Below are 22,143 nucleotides of genomic sequence, written 5' to 3'. Positions count from 1 at the left end.
TTCCGCCAAGTTCCCTATGTACAACTTCAACACCAGCTTGTGAAATTGAGGTAGGTGAAAAAAACTGAAGCAACTCCAACAGCACAGGTTGCCCCAGTCCCCAGTTTTTGTTACTCAAGGAATGAGGTCCCAGACCTATCTGCAACTTCACAGCACAGAAGCCCTGCTGTAAGGTCTTTCTGTAAACTTCCAATTGCCCTAATCATTAAAAAACACCTACCCTCAAGGGCTTTCTTTTGCCCTTTGTTTTTATACAACAAAAATAGGAAGTGATCTTTTGAAAGGTGCCCAATGATGACACGGTTCACATGAATCCTCTTAAAATGAACTGGCAAGAACAAAATGCAATCTCATTTCCAGATATTAAAACAAGCCAGACATTTTCATTCTATTTTCCTACAGAGCTTTCATACCCCAGGGAATATACATATTAATAATGTGCTATAGTTTTGTTTTTAAATACTGACAAGCTAATTATACCTTGATACTAGAACTTACCCATAGAAGTAAAATTTTAGCTGCTGCTCAAAAATATACTTTGACGATTAAAAAATTACTTTGAGGGCCACCCACCTGGCTCAGGTAGAGAATGTGACTCTTGACCTCAGGGTTAAATTCAAGCCCCACTGGGTATAGAGATTAATTAAAAACAAAATCTTAAAAAAACAAAAACAAAACCTCTAACCATATTGAAAAAGTAAGCTTTCTGAAACTTACTTTAACCAATAAATCCAGAGCTTAAATGCTATGTCTTTTAAGACTTTATTTTCTGAAAAACAGGTATTTCATACAATCTTTGCTGTGTTAATGCAAATATGCACAAAGTAGGCATGTATTTTTGTTTTCCAAAAGATGCATTATGAACATTTTCAGGAAGCTGGTGTGATTTATTCAACTTTTAATCTTAAATACAATCACAAAATTATATCCATCAGGAGGCATTACAACCTTTTGTACAGAGAAGCCACTTTATTTATACAATGTTACTAGGACAAGGAAGATTCATTTAAACTCAATTTGCTCTTATAAGGGTAAAGTAAATTAACAAATGAAGTATGATGTTGCCACTGACATTACAGGTGGAAATATAAGAGAAATTTAAAACAGGAAAATAACTGACACAACAACTTTAAACAGGAGCTGAAACTTGGACTGTCAGGCAAAGAAAAGAAAAAAAAAAAAAAAAGCCTGTTTTGAAAGAAAAACATTCTACAAGCCTGCATTTCAGGAGAACATGCAATTCCTTAAGTTTACCATCTTCAAAAATCAAACTAATTGTATGACATTTTTACATTAGCACAACAAACAGCTTTTCCCTAGTAAGCCCAATTTCCCGTAGAAAGCAAGGAACTCTAAGTGGTTCCATGTTGTACAACTAACCCTTAACCTGTAAAGCTTCTCAATTGGAGTCCATTTGCCTTTTTGTAAATAAGGGATGGTGATGTTGTTACTCAGGCCTAAAAAGCAGGAAAAGTGCAACAAATCCTGAGGGGTTCATAATACAGGGGATTCCCCCTTCTGCAATGTTTGGAAAAATTTGTAACCCTAAGCTAGCTTTTCCCCACAGGAGGACAATTTCTAATACAAGCCATACATTGAAAACAAAATCTACCTTCTTTAAGTGACCCTTACATTACTATAGTCTACCTCCTTGATTTAAGGGGGGAAAGTCCTAGCTCTAAATTACATTTTACAAGCCCACGATGATAGAGCATGGAAGGTCACTGTTTTTCACATTCATCTAATCTTATGTAAAACAAAGGTATGTGCGCTAACAGTAAAGCATTTGCTGATTTTTGATGTATATGAATCGGTCTAACAGGCTAATTGTAGGTGCTTCCTTTCATATGAAAAGAATTAGGTAAAAGAAGAACCAGCCCCTTTGATTTTAGTACTGCCAAAACAAGTAAGCCCCCAGAATAATTACGAATATGTGGAGGATAATAGGCCAGGAAGACTTTTCAATTTAAAGTACTGCCTATAATACCCCAGATTTAAAAGGACCTAAGATTGCACATCAACTCTAATATTTTTGGCTGTACTTGCATTGCCCTGCTCGGCATTTTTTAATGGCTCTTTCCTTAAATTTCACACGTCAGAACAACCACAATTAAAAAACAAAAACAATGCAGAAGACACCAAACACGGACAGTATTAAGAAAAACTACACACTAAGCTTCATAGTGGCAAGTGTTAAGGGCAGAAGTTACGAAAGTTTTTCTTTGTATTACAAACCCTCACCCTGAACTTGGGGTTTGGGCTCTTAAAAAAAAAAAAAATTAGGGAAGCAGATCAAGAGCTTGATTATCAGTTCACACAGAGAAATCTCACATATCTCAAAAACACTCACCACAAGTGCCAGACGCAAAAGAATCTTAATAATCCTAGCAAACTATGTTAACTCATGACCAGAGAGAATGAGATCCTGCAAGACACAGCGAAGAAAGACTAAACGAGAAATACACACAGCTCCATAAACCACTAAGCCTCCACAGCTCTGTAGAGATATCAACTAAAATTCAGGCAATTTTAGAAAATCAAAGACAACAAAACACTTACGATCAACTTCAATTTCCAAGGGTACTTTGAATGGAAGAAGAGGTTGTAGGTTATTGTATACCCCCTGAATCTTGGAGAGAAAGGAAAAGAGAGGAGCAGATCCCTGGTTGTCCACAGGTATTCTGTATCAGCAAAGACGTGTGACTTCACAACTACAGCACTCTCAGCTTTATCTTACAAAACAATCCCCCCAGTATTGCGCTGGCTTCTCACTCTGCTCCATCACTAGGGCCTTTCACCACGGATTACATCTGCTGAGTTTGCTTCCAACGGTTCAAAAAGCCAAGGCTGCTTACAGAAAGACTTCCCAGACGAAGGCAAACTGTGCAGATCAGGGTCTTATTGTGCAGAGTGCAGTAAAGAGCAAGCTTTGAAGTCATCGGTCACATCTGCCCCACAACCAAACATGTATGATGCCACGCTATTTCTTCTCAGAGGGACCATTTTAAAATAAAAGCAATGGATAATTTATCAGAGGCACATGTTTCTGATATAAAGCTGTTTTGTTTTTGCTCGGATAAGGTGCCAGGTACCTCTGAAGCCTGAAATTCTCAGGCAATAAAACCCACCTATTTCCTTTACCTTCCTTACCTAAAAAAAAAAGCAATTTCTGTCGGGACAAACTAGTGTGACCTTGTTTTATCACTGTGATAAAAGTTTTTCCTTGTGACAACAAAGAATGTCGCCGGAAAGACTTTACTTTTGAGAGAGCAGAGGTAATCAGGTGATGGACACGGCAGCTCCCACAGAGCCTCGAGGAAATAAAGCAGCGTGCAAAACACAATATGGCATCATTATTCCAGATAGGTTGTTTCGATTGTGAAAATAAGGTCCAAATGAATGAAGAAAATAAAATTTGATGCACTAGGTTCCTTAACTGGCTATTGGACACACGGGTATTTGAAAATACCACCTTGCTTGCAATACTTGCCTAAGTATTAAAAAAAGCACTGATCCTGAGATGCATTCTCTCACGGGTACCTAAGGATTATAGATTAAGGTGGCAATCAGAATACAGAAAAGGCCAGAGCTATGTGGAATTTTTCCTTAATACCCTTCAAGTTTGTCTGTGAAAACCGGCGACCAGAAATGATCACAGTCCTCATCTCTAAAATGCAGGAAAAATGCATTCAATCAAGATTTTGTGTTCTATTTTGTGTTGATACGTGATTTTAAGAATCCTATCCTAGTCTGGTTTTTATTGTGGATCAACAATTCAGCTTACAGTACTGAAATGCAACACTAAATTTAAGGAAACCTTGATCATGAATTCACAGCAAACTATTAAAATTGTGCAAAAAGTAAAGGACTTCACAGATTAATAACTGAACTTAATAAACGATGGCGGTGGTTCTCATTTGCTGATGTTTCATGTACATGTCCTAAAATGCCAGGTAAACCAAAGCACTTTTAATTTACACTTTGTAAATTAAAAGTATCAAATGAGAAAACTGAATTAAAAAACATTTCACTCTACCTCCACCAGAACATCACTTTATTGTTAATCTGTCATCAACAATGTAAAACTCTAATAGGTACTCTATCCTGGTTTTTAAAAAGGTAAAAGATTACATTGGATTAGCTACTTTCTATGAAAGAAACTACAGCAATCGCAGAAGAGGGAAAATTTGAATGACCTCCCAAAAATGCACACTATAAGCAAAGGGGAGTGTACATTAAATCAAATGTCTGTTAGATTCATTACTTTTGAATGCACAGTGACAATTCTGGAAACTGTACATGATAGAATCACAGAAATGACTTAAATAACCAGGATTACATTTTGTATGTGATCATCAGACCTTTAAACAATCCTTGAATTTTCCATGTTATCAGTGGTTTTGGAGAAATTCCCGTTTATCACTCCAAATAGGTTAACAGCATCGAGACGGAAGTATATGAAATGTAAGGATTGAAATAAAAGTAAATTTGAAAGATGGCTAATCTACTAGATCAGGTAAAAGGAGGATGGGTAGATGGTGTGGGGTTGGGGGAGGAGGACAGGACGATGGGTAGTTTTTTTTTTCCCTTCATTTCAGAAGTAAGTTCTTCCAATGTAGTGTATCTGTTACATAGCTCTCCATTTCCAGTCCATTTCTGAAATTCTTATCACATAGCCTTTTTGTGCCTACTGGTCAACCCAACCAGTACTGTTGCCAAGCAACAAGTGTTACACGAGAATCTGAATGCATCAAATCTTCCTTGGCTGTGATTTCTTCGCGGCCCCAGTCTTCTCTGTTTCTGAGCGGGGTTTGTTTTTTCCTGGATTGTACACACAGGGTCAGGTGGAATGGAGTTCCAAATCACTCTGTGCTCCGCGGCATCCCGATTTCTTTCTGCAGCTAACCTCCTGACACGTTTGCAGCTGTTCTGTGGCAGAAAGACAATCTCCATGTTCAGGCGGTGAGCTTTCTTTCTTTCACCCTTGACCCTGGGGTTGCAGGCCATGGTGTTGGGCGTATCCCTGAGTGCAGCTGTCCTGCAGGATTCACTTCCTAGCGCCCCGAGATTTCCTAGGTTTCCTCAGAGTAAGCCCCCAGTTGCATCACCACCGACTGTGGTGTGGCTTTGGATGCCTGAGGCTGAGTTGATTCTGGTGGATGTCTGACCTCGCTTAACCAGACTCATCTACTGTCTTGCCATTCATACCCAGGCTGTCCAACCTTCATACAGCTGAGCCAAGTTATCTAGATTAGTTGCTTCCTTAATGACATAGTCAACCTGTAAAAGTAGGCAGGATAATATTTTAAACCATTTAAAACTTCAAAGGACATATATGAGTTCTAAGAATTGTTTAAAAGTAAGTTTCTAATCACCCAAATTAATTGCCCATAGGACATGTCGTTGCTATGGTGGAGAGGTTAAATAACCTGAGCTTCCCTCATAATCCCAGAGTTTACAAGAGGTGCGTCTTGGGAAAGTCAAAAATCCCTTTGAGCCTTGTCAATCCTTAGATGAAGAGAGCCCCCACTGACCGCACAGGTGTTCCTGGGGTTAAACACATGAAGTCACTAGGTAAATGCTTAGGCAGCGTATAACAAAGTGCCTGGCACATTCTGCAATACAGTTGGGTACTCAACAAATACTTTGATTCTGACTCAGCTGAATTTTCTTTTATAGTAAGAGATATAATTATCTCTGTATCCAGAGAACCCAGAGGATCCAATTGTATATTAAATGCTCAATATAGGGCTGCTGAATGATGACTTATACCAAAAGCCGTGCACAAAGATCTCTACACTTACCCCACTCCTCTAAGTCCCTTAACTCTCTTTCATGTAAAATTTAGTAACTATCAGAATAAAAAGCAAAATAGCCAAAGATCCTTCAAACAAATGGACAGAGAGCGAAGACAGGCAGTCGCGAAAGTACACAAGCTATTAACCTACCAGAAAGCTTTGGAAGCAAAGATACCCCTCTGACTCAGTATCGTCCATGGTTTTTTTTAAGTTTATTTATTTTGAAAGAGAGAGTGAACATGTGTAGGGGGCAGGGGGATGAATCAATCCCAAGCAGGCTCCACACTGTCGGCACACAGCCCTATGCAGGGCTCAAAACACAAATGGTGAGGATCATGACCTCAGCCAAAACCAAGAATCGGACACTTAACCTAAGACTGAGCCACCCAGGCACCCCCTGTCCATGGATTTTTTTTTAACAAACTTGGTAATTTCTAAGGAAGTACCTCTTGACCAAGAAGAGTTTAAGTTTCTACACAGTGGTGCAGCAGCATTTAAAATAAAAAAAAACTTTTAGTGCTGATGTTAAAACTGAATTGTGGATGTCAAAACATTGAAAACGGTAATCATAGTCTCAAATTTTCAACCCACAGAATAAAAGGTACATTTGTAAAGGAGAATTCAGGAGAACACTACCACTGACCAAATGACCTAACTTAGTAACACAAAAGACGGCACAGTGACCGGTATCCCTTAATGTAAAATTCTGAGAGAGACACATCAGCGACATAGCATTCCTGACAAAAATGTTGATTCTGAATTTAATTATGAGGAAAATATCAGACAAATAAAAAGTGAGGCACATTCTACAAAATGACTGGTCTGGACACATCAAAAAGGTAAATGTCATAAAAGAAAAAAAAGAAAAGAAAACGATCAGGAACTGTTCTAGACGTTGAAGACAACTAAAAAATAGAACAAGTATATGAAATGAAGATGAGCCTTGACTAGATCTTGTTGGGGGCAGAGCAGGTGGTTCAAGAGAGAAGGGCTAAACAATAAAGGCCATCTGGGGATAACTGGAGAAATCCGAGTATGGACTGAATGTTAGGTAACAACCAATGTTAACATCAATGGTAAGTTTCCTGAGTTAATGTTTTGTCTAGGAGACATATACTGAAGTATTTATTAATTTTTTAATAATACATAATAATACCTAGTAACACTTCATGCCTAAATACTTCAACATATGGGGCAAGTGGGAGGCTCAAGTTGGTTAAGCTTTCGACTCAGGTCATGATCTTGCGGTTCATGAGTTTGAGGCCCACATCGGGCTCTGTGCTGACAGCTCAGAGCCTGGAGCCTGCTTCAGATTCTGTGTCTCCCTCTCTCTCTCTCTGCCCCTCCCCTGCTCGCATTCTCTCTTGCACGCACATGCTCTCAAAAATAAACATTAAGAAAATTAATTTTTCAAAATAAACAGCTAGAGGGGAATTCATTCTCAAATATATAATTTTAATAACAATAATGAGAAAATTTCAGAGTAATGACTTCAGACAAACTGACACCCCCAAACACTTTATAGATACTATTCCCGCACCCAAACATCACCCTCATTTCACTGGAAACCTTCAGATAGTCCTCTTTAAAATGCAGATTAACTGTGTTCTCGTGGAGGAGAGAGGGTCAAGTCACACTTCTAATTTCTGCTAAAAGAGGGACTGGGGAGAAAGGAACATGCTAACAGGGTAGTCAGAATAAAATGGTGAATGTTTGACAACTCCAGAGTTATGTTACTCAAAATCTTCGGAATCCCGAAAATAAATTCCAGTTCCTCATTTCCTGATGAACCTCCAAGAATATGGGTGAGTTTATCTTTTAACCTGTACTGTTTCAGCAGCATGAAAATGTGTAGATCAAGTTTAAAAATGGTCACCTGGGGGCACCTGGCTGGCTCAGTCAGAAGAGCATGTGATTCCTGATCTTGAGGTCACCAGTTCGAGCCCCACATGGGGTGCAGAGATTACTTAAATAAAACTCTTAAAAAAATAATAAAAATAATTAAAGTAATAAATAAATAATTTTTAAAAGGTCACCTGTTCAGCAACTGACATCCTCCTATTTGGATCAACATCTCGGCCCTCTAGCTTGGCTTTCACTCTCTTCCACACACTCACTGCATATGAGTTTCTCTCTTGCACAGCTACAAAGCAACGGAAACATAGAAGTCAAACCACAACTTTGTACAAGTATCTAAGGCACCCTTATTCTTACTAACTTACCCTTCCCAGTTTTAGGGTCTCTGACAGCCTTTTTAGGACTACAAGCAACACTCTTGCCAGTTCCTGGAATGGTGCTTGGTGGAGTATCGGCTGATGTGGCAAGATTTTTCTGAATCAGCTTTCTAGCGTTCTGTGACATCACATCAGGCTGAGTCTTCTGGCCAGTGTTGCTCCGGACTGCTACAGGGAAAGAGAGGGTAGCTCAATTCACATGTAAACAGAAGATGGAGGGAGACAAAGAGCAGGGCAGGGCTCTCTCAACCATCAACTACACATATATAGCCACAAAGGTGAGTATGACTTTAGAACCTTAAAATCCTTATCCCTTCAAATAGATACTGTCCTCTGAAAAATATAGCCTAAAGAGCTAGACATTCAAAAACGAATTTGTACAGTGATGCTTGTTGTGGCACCAAAATACTAGAAACGTATGAACTGTCCAACAATGTAAGGTTAATATGGTAAAGACACAGAATGGCATATTAAATTTGGGCATGAAGTCACTTGTTAAAAGATCATTTGGTGGCGACGAAATTACCAATTTAATATTAAGTGGGAAAAGACAACAAAAATTGCATTCACAGAATGATCACAATTTGTGCAGGTACTATGCATACGTAACTACAAGTATAAAAACAAATATATTAACGGAGTGACCTCTAATTGGAATGAAACTACAAATTTTTCTTTTTATAATTTCCCTGACAAGTATTTATTTTATATTCATGTGTTATTTTTTTTTAAGTTTATATATTTGTGAGAGAGACAGCGTGAGCGAGGAGGGGCAGAGAGAGACGAAGACAGAGATTTGAAGCAGGCTCTGTGCTGACAGCAGACAGCCAAATACAAGGCTCAGACTCACGAACCGCAAGATCATGACCTGAGCTGAAGCAGGACGTTGAACCAACTGAGTCACCCTGGCACCCCATTCATAAATTATCTGAAGAAGATTTAAACACAAGGTATTTTTACTCTCTCACAGAAGCACTTTTAAAGTTTACTCTCTCACAGAAGCACTTTTAAAGTTAAGCCAAAACTTAAAAGGGGGAGGGGAGCACCTGGGTGGCTCACTTAGTTAAGCATCTGACTCTGGAAATCAGCTCAGGTCATTATCTCATGGTTTGTGGGATCAAGCCCCATGTCGGGCTCTGCGCTAACAGCAGGAAACCTGCTTGGGATTCTCTCTCTCCCTCCCCTCTGTCCCTCCCCTGCTCAAATGCACTCGTGTTCTCTCTCTCTAAATAAATAAATAAATAAACTTTAAAAATAAATTAAAAAAATAAGATTAGGAACAGATGAAGTTTCAGGTCTTTTCTGAAGTGCAAAAGTCATACCTGCAGCAAAGGATGGCTGATAAGTAGCAGCTGACGTTGGACTCGAACATTCATTTGTTGCATCGGTGACTAAGGGTGATGCAAAACCCACTAAATTATTATAGATACTGAAATACAAAATAAAATGGCTTATTTATGAAATGCTTCACCAGGTAGCTACTTATAAATCTGAACAAAACTGAAAAAATTTAAATGAATTAAATAAGCAAAACTTACTCTACCAGATTTTTGCTTCCATTTGAAATCTAGGCCAGAAGGCATCCTTACCTCTGACTCTGTGTTTTCAGTTCTTTCAAGGTGGGAGTTATTTCCTGGAGCATTTCAACGTGTTCTTGACTTCGAACCTGACCCATAGCTTGGACTAATGTGAACAGCACCGTCTGAATGTTGTCTTGCCATGATTTGTATTCACCTAGGAACTGCCTGACACTGCTCTCATAAGGGACATCCTCGCCGTCTGCCAGGGCAGCTTCTTCATCCTGGAATCCACATGTTAGTGACTGACAGAAATGGTACTGGTCTCAGTAGTAACTCATAAGACAGTCACATTTTGAATAACAAGTAATAAGTGTTTTTCCAGCAAGTATTAACTCCTTTTCTACAGGAATCTGGTTTCCAGTACAAAACAAAAAGTCCAACTAAAACTAAATCCCCAAGTTAAATGATTCATTGTTTTGTAATGATGAAGTTATTTAGCTTTTTTGTGGGGCTGAGTTTCCTTACTATAGAAATTATGTAGGATACTGAAAGGAAGAGACAACATTTCATTCATTTTGAGGTGAACGAGCTTAGGGATAAGGCTGGGGAGGAGGACGAGACACTGGAGATCTAAACACTTGGAGACTATATTCAAGTTTCAGCTCTGTTGTTAAGTTATAGGACTCTGGGTTAATCCATTTCTTTAACCCCCAGTTTCTCTGGGTACAAAATCAGAATACGACTACCTGCTTTAGAAAAAAAAAAGTTGATAAAAACACAAATTAACTCCATTACAAATTGGAAGATGTGAACCAAGAAGTTGTTTTTGTTTATATCGTTATTTTCCCAAATAAGACTACTTGTAATTTTATGAAAAGAGAGATCTGACTGGGTGTCACTCGAATCAGTCTTACCTTGGCCATTGCTTTTAGGAGGTGTTTGACATCTCCAAGTTGCCGGTTATGACCAGTGAGCACAGTTTTTATATTATCAACCAGATTCTGAATTGTTTCACAGACCGTTTCTATCTGTTGCTCTTTCTCTGTCTGAATTGCCCTCTGAGTAGACATATCCTGAGTCAGTTGTTTGTGTGCTGACAAAAGCCATTCAGAGCTGCCAATAGGATGTTCAAGACTGGTGTCCTAAACAGAATAAACATTTGATTTTAAGAATTAGATGGAATAAATAATGGAAGATTCTTTCCTTCATCATCACCATTAAAAGGTACTAGTAACTCAAAGTGACACAAACAAACTCATTTGCCAAGTCATGAACTAATGACCTACACAATAGTTTAAGAAATAGAAATAGTTTAAGACATAACAAATGTATCTAGAATACCAAAGATGATCCGAATCTAGAATGCTAAACCCAATGTAAATCATGCTTTCAAAGGCCACGAGAGCTTCCTAATTAAAGTCTTCTCATAAAATATAAACATCAAATGTATCAATTTGCTATTTTTGGACTTAGCCCTCCTGTCCAGCATTCACCTTCCACTAGCCCCCTGTCTGCTACCGTATTTTCAGTACATTTAAGTCATTTGCTATACGTTGTATTTCTCCTCCCTCTGAAACTCCACAGAACTTCCAACTGTGGCTCTGAGAACCCTTTTCACTTTTTTTTAATACAAATACATTAAAATAATTTTTTAATATTTTATTTATTTTTGACAAAGAGAAACAGGGAGACACAGAATGTGAAGTGGGCTCCAGGCTCTGAGCTGTCAGCACAGAACCTGACACAGGGCTTGAACTCATGAACTGTGAGATCAGGACCTGAGTTGAAGTTGGATGCTTAACAAACTGAGCCACCCAGGCTCACTTTTTAATTCATTGTATTTATAATTAATAGGTTCCTTGGGCCCTAAGAGCAAGATTTAACCATTGTTATATCCCTCATAACAACATCATATACATAGTATACACACTGCATAAATGTAAACCGAGTGAATATATTAAATGGACTTTGAGCACATGACACTGGCCTTATCATTTCCATCAACAAGTCTCTTTACCCCCACACCAAGATTCAAGACTCACCACTCTCTGTAATAAACGAAGCTCTAACTCAGAGACCGAGCTGTTAAACTGTGATGCAAATGAACACATTTGCTGGCATCGTTTGATTAGTTCAAATAACGCAGCATCCAGGTTTAAGGCTTCTGCAGTTCTAGTTCGTAAACTTTCAAAATGAATGATATTGCTGCAGAGGAAAGTGACCTGTGAAGAGGCAAAAGAGGAATGGAACCACCACAATAAGGGGGGAATGCAATTTTAATTGACATGAAAAAATACTGCCTGTTCATTTCCAGAATTCAGGACCAAACTGGTCCTGAAAATGGTATGAATGTTTGACTCTTCTGGGACAAAACAGAAGTAAGCCTGAGAAAGGCTATGAATAAATGCACTTTTTTTTTGGCTGATGTTATTAGGTCTGAGATGGTTAAAAGCACCTAAGTACAATTGGGTAAAAGTATCTGCTGTACAACTGCTTTCACACAGAAAATTTATTCCGTAATAGAACTATCATCATATTCAGGGGCAGCTTATTTGTGCTATGTCCAAATTTCAATTTGGAATGTTGCCCTTCTGCTTCTCCTCTTGCCTAACTTCACAATAAAGATCACAGAATACTAACTGGCTATTTGATGACATTACGTACATCTTTTAAGGTATGATAATACTATTGTGATTATGCAAATAGTTCTTTTAAGTACGTACTGAAACATGTCATTGATTTAGTCTAATTTTCTACCTGACTGGACATACCTAATAGTTTGTTTCCATTCTCCACCCCCGAAAGTAACAAACTTAATCCACAACCTCTGGCAGAATTCAAGATCATAAAGACATTTTATTGCCATGCTGAAAGAATAGTATCAAATCTTTGGGTCACCTAAGCTGCATAAAGAGAACCTTAGACAAATATGGAATTCAACTCCATATTTTCCAACAGAGGCTGAATCTACTTTATATTTAGCTGGGAGGCAGTAAAGGTCCAGGAAAATAACTGGCTGTGAGCTCAGCCTGAAGGATGGATGCCCTTCCCACCAAGGCCTACCAGCTCCCTCTTCCCAGTACTGTCAACTTGAGGGTGGGTTCTCAAGCTACCCCTAGTTATCCCACACGTAACTTCCAATCAGCTGTATCATCATGTAACTGAAAACAAAGATGGCACGCACGGGTCACAATACCTGGCTTGCTCTTTGGCTCTCTTTAAGGACAAGATTTCTTCTTTCGGCTATTGTTGCTTCAAAATCCTGCAGTACAGGTGCCAGTGCAGGGTTAGCACCGCCTGCCCACTTGAGTCGCTGTTCAATACTTGCTTCAAGTGCTGCTAGTTTCTCCTGTAAAAGCCAGCAGAATCTCAGTGAATATCTGACACTCTCCAGTTCCTACTGGGCATCTTATATCAATACCAGGGAGATTCAAAAGAAGCACATGAATCATTCAGAAAACATTTTTAACAAACATGTTAAAAATTTCACTTTGAACAGGTTCAACATGTCTGGGAAGAACTGGCTTTCAGTTTGTCTTAAAATTTTTCATTTTTAAAAAAAGTAGTCTTTAAAATCAAACACCTGCTACATCCAATTCCTAATGCACTTTATGTGCTATCTAGGAGAAAATCCATTTATCGCTTGCAACAACATGGATGGAGCCACAGAGTATAATACTAAGTGAAATAAGTCAGAAAAAGACAAATATAAGGTTTCACTCATATATGGAATTTGAGAAACAAAACAAGTGAAGAAAAAGAGAGAGGGAGAGAGAGACAAACTAAGAAACAGACTCTTAACTATAGAGAACTGGTGGCTACCAGAGGGGAGGTCAGTGGGAAGAGGGGAGAAATGGATGATGGGGACTGAAGAGTACACTTATGATGGGCGCTGAGTAACGTAGCGCATTAGTGAATCACTATATTGTACACCTAAAACTAATGTAACACTGTACGGTAACCACCTAGAATTAAAATAGCTTAATTCAAAAAATCCATTTACACTTTTGGTTGTGAAAGATGAAAATCTAATTCTCAGAAACTCAGCAGCTTATGGAAGATAGTAAAAATGTATCCAAATTACCATGATAAAGAAGGTTTTATGTAACAAAATTATTTCACTATTTATTCACCACTTCAGGCAAAGGATTCCCATCCTTTGTCTTTCCTGCACTTCTCTCCCGTTCTTTCTCTCACACAAACACACCTCTCAAGTGAGAAAGGCTCTCCACAGTTGAAAACTAGGCCTAGTATGCTACAGAGAAAAGGTACGTCGATCTTCAAAGAAGTGAGCTCCAGAAAGTTTCATTAAATACGTAAAAATTATAGAAGTGACTACACTTGATTTTGTACTCACATTAATTTATAAAATGAACAGGAAGACATCAGTTACTACTATGTACATGATGTAAGAATACACAATACAAAGATACATACATAACCATAATCAAGAACTGTTTCTCTTATTTAAAAAAGGGAGGTGAGACTAAATATTAAGCAGAAATGACAAAGAAATACAGTCAATAATAAAAGGAAAACATTCTATCGCCTTTAAATACCTTTAATTATACAACAGCGATAAGAACTGCCTAAGTTTTTTAGGTCTGAACAGTAAGCCAGATGGAACTGCTTATGTACATTTCAGAAGACACATTTTTCTAATCACCAGAGTTCCCTTAATGCACAAAGGCAGAGTGATCATCAAATCCATTAAAACCCTGAAATATTTAGTATGTCTCTATTCCTGGCTCAAAATACACAGCTTAATAGCAGATTTGGTTACCTTGGAGGGTAAGGAAAAAAGATAAATCACGCGTAAAAGCGAAAAGCAGTGTGTGCCCCTGTAGCTCAGAAGCCAAGGACAGACGGGCAGATCCACTGAACCACGGAGCACCGACACGTCACCACGGTGCAGGTGCTCTCTCAAAGTAAATGTGCTGCAAGTAAGGTCTGACCGAACACACCTGAACTGTTGCAATTGAAGTTTCAATTTGGCTCAGAGTATGGAGTTTCTTTTTCATGCTGGTTAGGATGGCAGACCGAGGGGGAGGTGTGACTGACACGGCTTGTGGTCTATTGATAAGGAGGTCTTCATGCTGCCACTGTTCAAAGAAAAAGCAATGTAATAAAATCAGCAGGAAAAAAAACCTTTAGATAAAGAGATGGGAGGTATGAATTAGGACCGGGGGAAAGAAAAAAAAAAAAAAAAAAAAAAACAGCTGCAGCAAAGCGAGGCAGGCAGAGAAGTGTAAGTGCAAAATTACAAAATGATCACAACCAGGTGAAGTTTCCTAATGTAGAGAATGGCTGATAAATTTCTTCAATCAGTGAAATGCAACATCTAAGTAATAATTCTGAAGATATTTCCAAGTCTGTAAAAAAGTTTAGTATACAACCTCCCCCAAAAGACATCTCCAGTTAAGAGATCGGAACGGGTACTGGGGGGTGGGGAGGGGTTGTCCAGCATGAGGCTACAGAAGTGATTAAAAGAAATGATGGCAGGAGTCACAGAACAAAGACTTCTCCGGAGAAGAAAGGGGCAGGCAGTTGCTGACAGAGGGTCAAGGCGCCTTCCATTTCAAGGGTGGCCCCAGAAGGCCAACTGGGCTATAATTTAAAAGTAATACATTGCGCTTTTATTAAAATGATGGACAGCTGTTCAGATGAACAAAACTGAAAGGCTTTTTTATGTTTTCCATACGGCTGTCAATTTTTAAGGAAATAAACTAAAACATATCAAATAATGAAACTTTCAACATCACACTTTTTAGAAGAAAAAAATTTTAAAAACTCCAACGTGTTAGAAAGACTATTAATACATAATGAAAACAACTTCAAAATCTGAATAAATTAGTTTTCTTAATTCACGAGCTAAAAAAAAACAGCTATTGATAAAACCACAAAGAGAAGGAAATACACTGGTTCCTCACACTGGGCTATAACCACCAATTCCACCACTGGGAAGCAGCTTCAACATAAACGATACCAAAAAACCACTGTCTGTACCAAAACAGACCCCAAGAAAATGGCAGTCCCCAAATATTACTCTATGAGTTATATAACCTGTTTGAAGCTACTGATAATATTGAAGCCTGTATTGGCGGGGGTGGGGGTGGGGGTGGGGGAATAGCTACAATTTATACTGTGCTTAGTGTCTTAAACAGAACATAACTTTCTTTTAACATTTACTTTTAATGTTTACTTTTTGAGAGAGAGCGCGCACAAGTGCACGCATGAGAGTAGAGGGAAGGGGCAGAGAGAGAGGAAGACACAGAAGCCAAAAGAGCACAGTGCGGGGCTCAAACCCACAAGCTGTGAGATGATGACCCAAGCAGAAGTCGGATGCTTAACCGACTGAACCACCCAGGTACCCCTTTAACGTTTATTTTTGAGAGAGAAAGAGAAAGAGAGAGAGAAAGAAAGAGAGAGAGAGAGAGAAAGAAAAAGGAAAGAGAAAGAAAAAGGAAAGAAAAGAAAGAGAAAAGAAAAGAAAAGAAAAGAAAAGAAAAGAAAAGAAAAGAAAAGAAAAGAAAAGAAAAAACAGAGAGCATGAATGGTGGAGGGGCAGAGAGAGGGGCAGGGAGACACAGAATTTGCGGCAGGCTCCAAGCTCTGAGCTGTCAGCACAGAGCCCAACACAGGGCTCAACCCCACAAATCACGAGATCAGGACCTGAACCAAATCGGATGCTTGAGCCACCCAACTGTCCCAAACATCATTTTTTTTTTTTTTTAAGTTTATTTATCTATTTTGAGAGCGGGGTGGAGAGAAAATCCAAGCAGGTTCTGCACTGACAGCCTATTCAGGGCTCCATCTCACGATCCGTGACATCATGACCTGAACCGAAAGGAAGAGTCAGACTCAAATGACTGAGCCACCCAACATTCCATATAGAACATCATTTGGGGGAGAGGGGGGAACGGCGGATTTTTTAAAGTTTATTTATTTTTGAGAGCGAGAATCACAAGCAGGCTCCACGCACCTCCCCAAGCCCACCCCAGTGCAGAGCCCAATGTGGGGCTTAAACTCACAAAACATGAGATCGTGACCTGAGCGGACACCAAGAGTCAAATGCCTGATCAACTGAGCCACCCAGGTGCCCCTAGAACATTTTTAACACTCATGGCCCTGAACCTTTGTGAGAGGTACTGTCCCCACCTTAGGGAAGTTAAACTCAGATTCCTATACCTGAATCCAAATCCATCTCATCCCCAAAGCCTGTGCTATCATACTGCCCCCCTAACTAATCAAGGACAAAAACCGGCTTCTCAAAAAAACAATTTCCAAATGATGACAGATTCATGCACAAAGTTGGTAACACATCAAGAGAGTATCAGGGAAACAGAAGTCACCTTAGAAATCATCTTAATTACACATTAAATCATATAGGAGGCACATTCACATAACGAATAAATTCAACCATTAGAAATTATATTTACAAGCAATACTTAATGACACAGACAATACCAAACATACAACGCTGATGGAAATGAATTCAAAGGTCACAAAGTGTAACCACAAAACACTCTCCACTACATGGAACACAGACAAGGAATAACAGGAAAGAAACACCAAAATTCCAAAAAGCTGGGTTTGCTGCAAGCTGGCACAATTCAGGATGTTTATATTTTTTTCCCCTTATATTGTTTTATATTAATCTCCCCAGATTTTCAAATTCCTACATTGGGGAAAAACACACTCGAAAAATACTCACCTGAAACATGGCAATATGCAGCTGAACACGCTGCAGGCTTGTCTTACAAGAAGAAATACTGGTTTCCAGCCTGCGCACCAAATCATGCTTCTTCCAGGCAGTGTCGTAGGAACTCGCTAACACAGTTGCCCTGTTCATGACCAACTGAGAGAACTTCCCGATCTGGATGTTGTGCTCCACTGCTTTCTTACAAAGATCATCAACAGAAACTTTGCTTTCAGCACCAAAATCCTTCGCCTCTACTTGAGCAATAATGTCTACACCTAAAGCACTGATAAAACTGCAGAGGGTGAGTCCTAGGGCTTGGTTGGGAAGTCCAATCAAGAGCTGCCTCACGAAGTCAGCCGTGAATGCCTTTATAGGTTTGGCCATCTGGTCTTCACTGAAACAAGAGTTTCTAAAAAGGGTTTTCACATTGACCATCTGTACAGGCCCATTTACAGTATTCTGATCTTCAAGTGAACTTGATCCTAAAAAAAGAAAATCTTCTTAAAGTATTTCATGCAAAGCAAAATAAGGTGACAGTACTGCTTATTTAAAAACAAGACTTGGGGAGCCTGGGTGGCTCAGTCGATCGGGCGTCTGACTTCAGCTCAGGTTGTGATCTCACAGCTCGTGAGTTCGAGCCCCCGTCAGACTCTGAGCTGAGCCTGTTTCAGATTCTGTGTCTCCCTCTCTCTCTGCCCCTCCCCCAGCTCATACTCTGTCTCCCTAAGAACTAAATAAACATTAAAAAATTAAAAAAAAAAAGACTTAATGAACATACAACTAAATTAAGCCTACCCCATCCTACACAACTAAATTCTACACAACTAAATTCAACACGTTTAAATGTGAAGTATTACCTGACAAAGTTTTAGAAAAGGTACCACAGAGCCTGAAGAACTCCTTAATTGTCTGTAGTCTTTTTAGAAAGAAAATTTCTTCTAGCACCTGCCGGTGATTATCATCATCAAAAAAATTGACTTGGGTGCTCCTAGCTTCCCTTATAATGTCAATCTTTCGCCAAGCTATGGGAATTTCCATCTTGTTTAACTATGTAAAAAAGAAGAAAAGTTCATTTCTCCACTCTTTGTACTGTGAACAACTACTTTACTACACTTGCATTATTTATTCACAAAATCAATATTTACCTTTTCAATTAGTAAACCAAAAGCAGTTTCCACTTGGGCAAACATGCCATCAAATGCTACCAACAGCATCTGGCCAGCTGACATTTTTGGTGTTTCATCAACTGAACCATTTCTTGGTTGGATTAATTCACCATATTGAGCATGAAGTATTCTAGAGAAAAAGAAAAGGGAATTAAAATCCTCCCTGAAGAGTAGTAAGTAAGAGTAACAAGTGTCAGAGCCGGCTAACATGTAATCTAGAAAACAAATCTTATTGCGTGAAGAATGTTACGGTAAAACGGCATGTTGTGTCCACCATAATGTGAAGTTAATGATTCCAATTCAGTATTAGTAATCGATCATGTGATTAAATTTAATGCAAACTTGAATTATAACAATTTTTAAAAGAACTATATAAGATATTACAGTCTCATTTTATACAAAGAATGTAAAATAATATAACCTCCCAATAACTGTCAAGAATCACAAAATTCTGAAGTTGGAGGACTTAGCAAAAATTGTCCAGGATGTTCACACTACTGTCACATGACCGAGCCAACTACATGCAGTAAACTCAGATGCCTGCCATCTTGGGCAAGCTTGGTTTTGAATAATGCATAGTCTGAGCATAGGTTTTCAGAAATTCACCCTGCTCATCATTGTTAAGACTTACAAAGTGGCTTATGAATCAAGACACTATTCTGAAATTTTTATATAAAAAAAATCAAAAACAGCACTCCTAGTACCTACAACTAGTATCATCAGTTTATGTCACTAACGTTAACTAGATTGTCAACTTTATCACACAGAAACTGCTACGAAACTATTAAGAGAATTTAAAAACTAGGCTAACCAGAGCAATTTCTTCTTCTTTTTTTTTTAATATACGAAATTTATTGTCAAACTGGTTTCCATACAACACCCAGTGCTCATCCCAAAAGATGCCCTCTTCAATACCCATCACCTACCCTCCCTTCCCTCCCACCCCCCATCAACCCTCAGTTTGTTCTCAGTTTTTAAGAGTCTCTTATGCTTTGTCTCTCTCCCACTCTAACCTCTTTTTTTTTTTTTTCCCTTTCCCTCCCCCATGGGTTTCTGTTAAGTTTCTCAGGATCCACATAAGAGTGAAAACATATGGTATCTGTCTTTCTCTAACCAGAGCAATTTCTAATGGAAAAAAGAGCTACAACATGCTATAAAATTTTCCTTAAGATGATGAAAGTTTCTCCAAAACAAGGTACAAATATAAGCTGTAACAGAACCAAGCATGAAGATAGTCACCCAACTCATACAAAACAGTGGACAATCATCCATTTGAGGTAAGGGAAATCTGAATTAGATATTAAAGGGAGATAAATGAGGGCTGAAATACAGTGAGAAAGAAAGGTGTACTGATCTACATTTCACATTTGAAATAATGCTAAAAATTAAATGATAAAGATGTTAGGCAAATAATCTAAACCATTGTCTAGCTGACATTTATAATAATTACACTCTTTTTTTTTTATTGTATGGTGAAGTAACTACAAGTAAACATAAAATAGGAAAACTGTGACTGCAGAAAACACTAAAAATTAATGTTAACATTTTAGGTCAAGTAGCAGCACCATGATTAAGAAAATAAGTTGAGGGGCTCCTGAGTGGGTCGGTTGGTTCAGCGTCCAACTTCAGCTCAGTTCATGACCTCACGGTTTGTGAGTTCAAGCCTTGCATTGGGTTCTGTGCTGACAGCTCAGAGCCTGGAGCCTGCTTCAGATTCTGGGTCTCCCTCTCTCTCAAAATAAACATTAAAAAAAAATTTTTTTTTAAGAAAAATAAGTTTATATTTTAGATACATATACTTCCTACAGTATTTAAGAATGAAAAGATACCTGCTTCAAACTAATTGGGGTAGTACAATTTAAAAAAAAATTTTTTTTTTTAATGTTTATTTAGTTCTGAGAAAGAGAGAGAGCAGGGGAGGGGCAGAGAAAGAGGGACACACAGAATCCAAAGCAGGCTCTGGGCTCCAAGCCAGCAGCACAGATCATCACCCGGAGCTCAAACCCATGAACTGCGAGATCATGACCTGAGCCGAAGTTGGACCCTTAGCCGACTGAGCCACCCAGGCGTCCCAGGGCAGTACAATTTAAACAAATAATTTAAACCACTTAAACAGATGCAGATAATACCCAAAGGGGTAAAACAAAGGTTCATTCTACTATTCTACTTTCTTTAATCTTTGAATTTTCTCATGGAGGAAGCACGGCAGGTCAATCCATTTCAACTCTCTCAATTATACTTTCTGGGGTCAACTGGACACGAGAATGCCAAAGAAAGAGGTCTTGAGTCACCAGAGATAAAGGGGCTTAAACCATGGGGATAGTGCATGGCTGAAGGAACCACCCAACCTTTACAGGTTCCAAGGTCAAACTGTTTTTCTGAATTTATGAGATGAAAAACACAGCGTTCAGTATCTAAAACAAACTTAATAAAATTTAAGCAAATTTAAAAGCCTTCACCTGAAGTGAGCCATATACTCCATTAGCTAACTAAACTGGCCCATGTGATTTCATGGAGTTCTGAGGGCTGGCTTAAAACATACTACACTCCACTCCGTGTGTATTCACATGGTGAAACACCACCCACGCACGCGTCGTGTATGTGTTAGAACGGCACAGAGCTACACACACACAAACAAGCGCGTGAGTAACTGGTGAAACCTCAGGAAGCCCTGCTGACCGCGGCAACATCCCTTTCGCGGTGCTGCCACAGCCCATCAGTAGGCAAGATGCTAACGCCGCAGGATGGATGAAGCGTGAGCGAGATGTCCCTGCACACGGTTTTTACGACTTCCTGAGAACCTGTAGTTATTCCCAAATAAAAGTTTTTTAAAGATAAGTACACATTTGCAAGTAATTGTATCTGCTGTAAAATTAAAACTGAACTCAGAGTAGAATAAGAGCTCAGAACCCCTTTATCTGGCTTCCCCATCTCTTTCCCAAGAAAACTGCACAGCTAGCATTCACTTGCCTGGCTACATCGATGTAATGAGCATGTGTTTCTTCCTCGAGTCCCATAGCTGCATTTCTTAAGTAGGCCTGAAGAGATTCAACTAGAGTCTGCAGGGGAACGCCATCAGTGGTCTGCTCAATAAGACTGTCCAGCTCATGAAGCATACTTTCTAATGTGTACTCTCCTTTCATCAAACATCTCAGTGCTTCTGGAAATATGATTTGCCGGAAATTTGAATTTAATTCCTATAAATATGTGAGAAATATATTTTAATGTTTTCTGAGTTTAGATAAGTTATACATTTACAGGCTTAATGCCATATATTAAGAACTTATGCAACTATAACCAACATATGGCCACAAACCTCTCAGTGATCTTTAAGTGACCAATGAAGCAGGATTAAAAGGGGAGAAGTCAAATTGCCTTTCTGAACCAAAGATGTAAGAAGTACGGTGTTCAACTGATCTAAAACAAATTCATCAACTTTAAGCTAACTTAAAAGTGCTCACCTGAAGGGAGGTGTATACTCCATTGGCCAGGTGAACTGCCTCAGAAGCTTCCAGGGGGTTCGGGATGTCTAAGTCCTGTGGCACCAGGTGGCACTGCTTCAGTAACTGCACCAGGCACGTGACGTTCCCGCTCATGCTGCAGAGCTCCTCCAGGAACCAGGCTCCGTCCCGAGAGGTCAGATCCACCAGCTGCTCTCCCGCGCTTGAAGCTGCACCTTCCATCATCAGGTTCCGCCTAAACTCAAATATTTGTACAGTGAAA

The 22,143-nt window shown here is 39.1% G+C and overlaps 1 protein-coding gene across 4 annotated transcripts in view; it reads right to left on the bottom strand.

Annotated features, from left to right (window-relative positions):
- Positions 1–753: 753 nt before the first annotated feature.
- The window catches only part of SMG1 (SMG1 nonsense mediated mRNA decay associated PI3K related kinase), a 137,836-nt gene continuing 116,446 nt past the window's right edge, over positions 754–22,143 (bottom strand). For 3 of the 4 annotated variants that reach the window (XM_078440084.2, XM_078440083.2, XM_078440081.2), the window contains 14 exons: positions 21,882–22,116; positions 21,391–21,617; positions 18,400–18,550; positions 18,112–18,301; positions 17,267–17,736; positions 14,517–14,654; positions 12,749–12,901; positions 11,595–11,774; positions 10,467–10,694; positions 9,622–9,833; positions 9,355–9,461; positions 8,021–8,200; positions 7,835–7,941; positions 754–5,280 (listed from right to left, as the gene is read on the bottom strand). In XM_078440084.2, coding sequence (XP_078296210.1) covers positions 5,203–5,280; positions 7,835–7,941; positions 8,021–8,200; positions 9,355–9,461; positions 9,622–9,833; positions 10,467–10,694; positions 11,595–11,774; positions 12,749–12,901; positions 14,517–14,654; positions 17,267–17,736; positions 18,112–18,301; positions 18,400–18,550; positions 21,391–21,617; positions 21,882–22,116 — 2,656 coding nt within the window. In that variant the 3' untranslated portion in view covers positions 754–5,202. The remainder of the gene's footprint in view (positions 5,281–7,834; positions 7,942–8,020; positions 8,201–9,354; positions 9,462–9,621; positions 9,834–10,466; positions 10,695–11,594; positions 11,775–12,748; positions 12,902–14,516; positions 14,655–17,266; positions 17,737–18,111; positions 18,302–18,399; positions 18,551–21,390; positions 21,618–21,881; positions 22,117–22,143) is intronic. The other variant, XM_078440082.2, reaches the window with a different exon arrangement.

This window comes from Panthera onca, chromosome E3 (genome assembly GCF_046562875.1).
Source record: "Panthera onca isolate mPanOnc1 chromosome E3, mPanOnc1 haplotype 2, whole genome shotgun sequence".
NCBI lineage: Eukaryota > Metazoa > Chordata > Mammalia > Carnivora > Felidae > Panthera > Panthera onca.
Note: the sequence above shows the minus strand (reverse complement) of the source record. Positions and strands in the feature narration are given on the sequence as shown.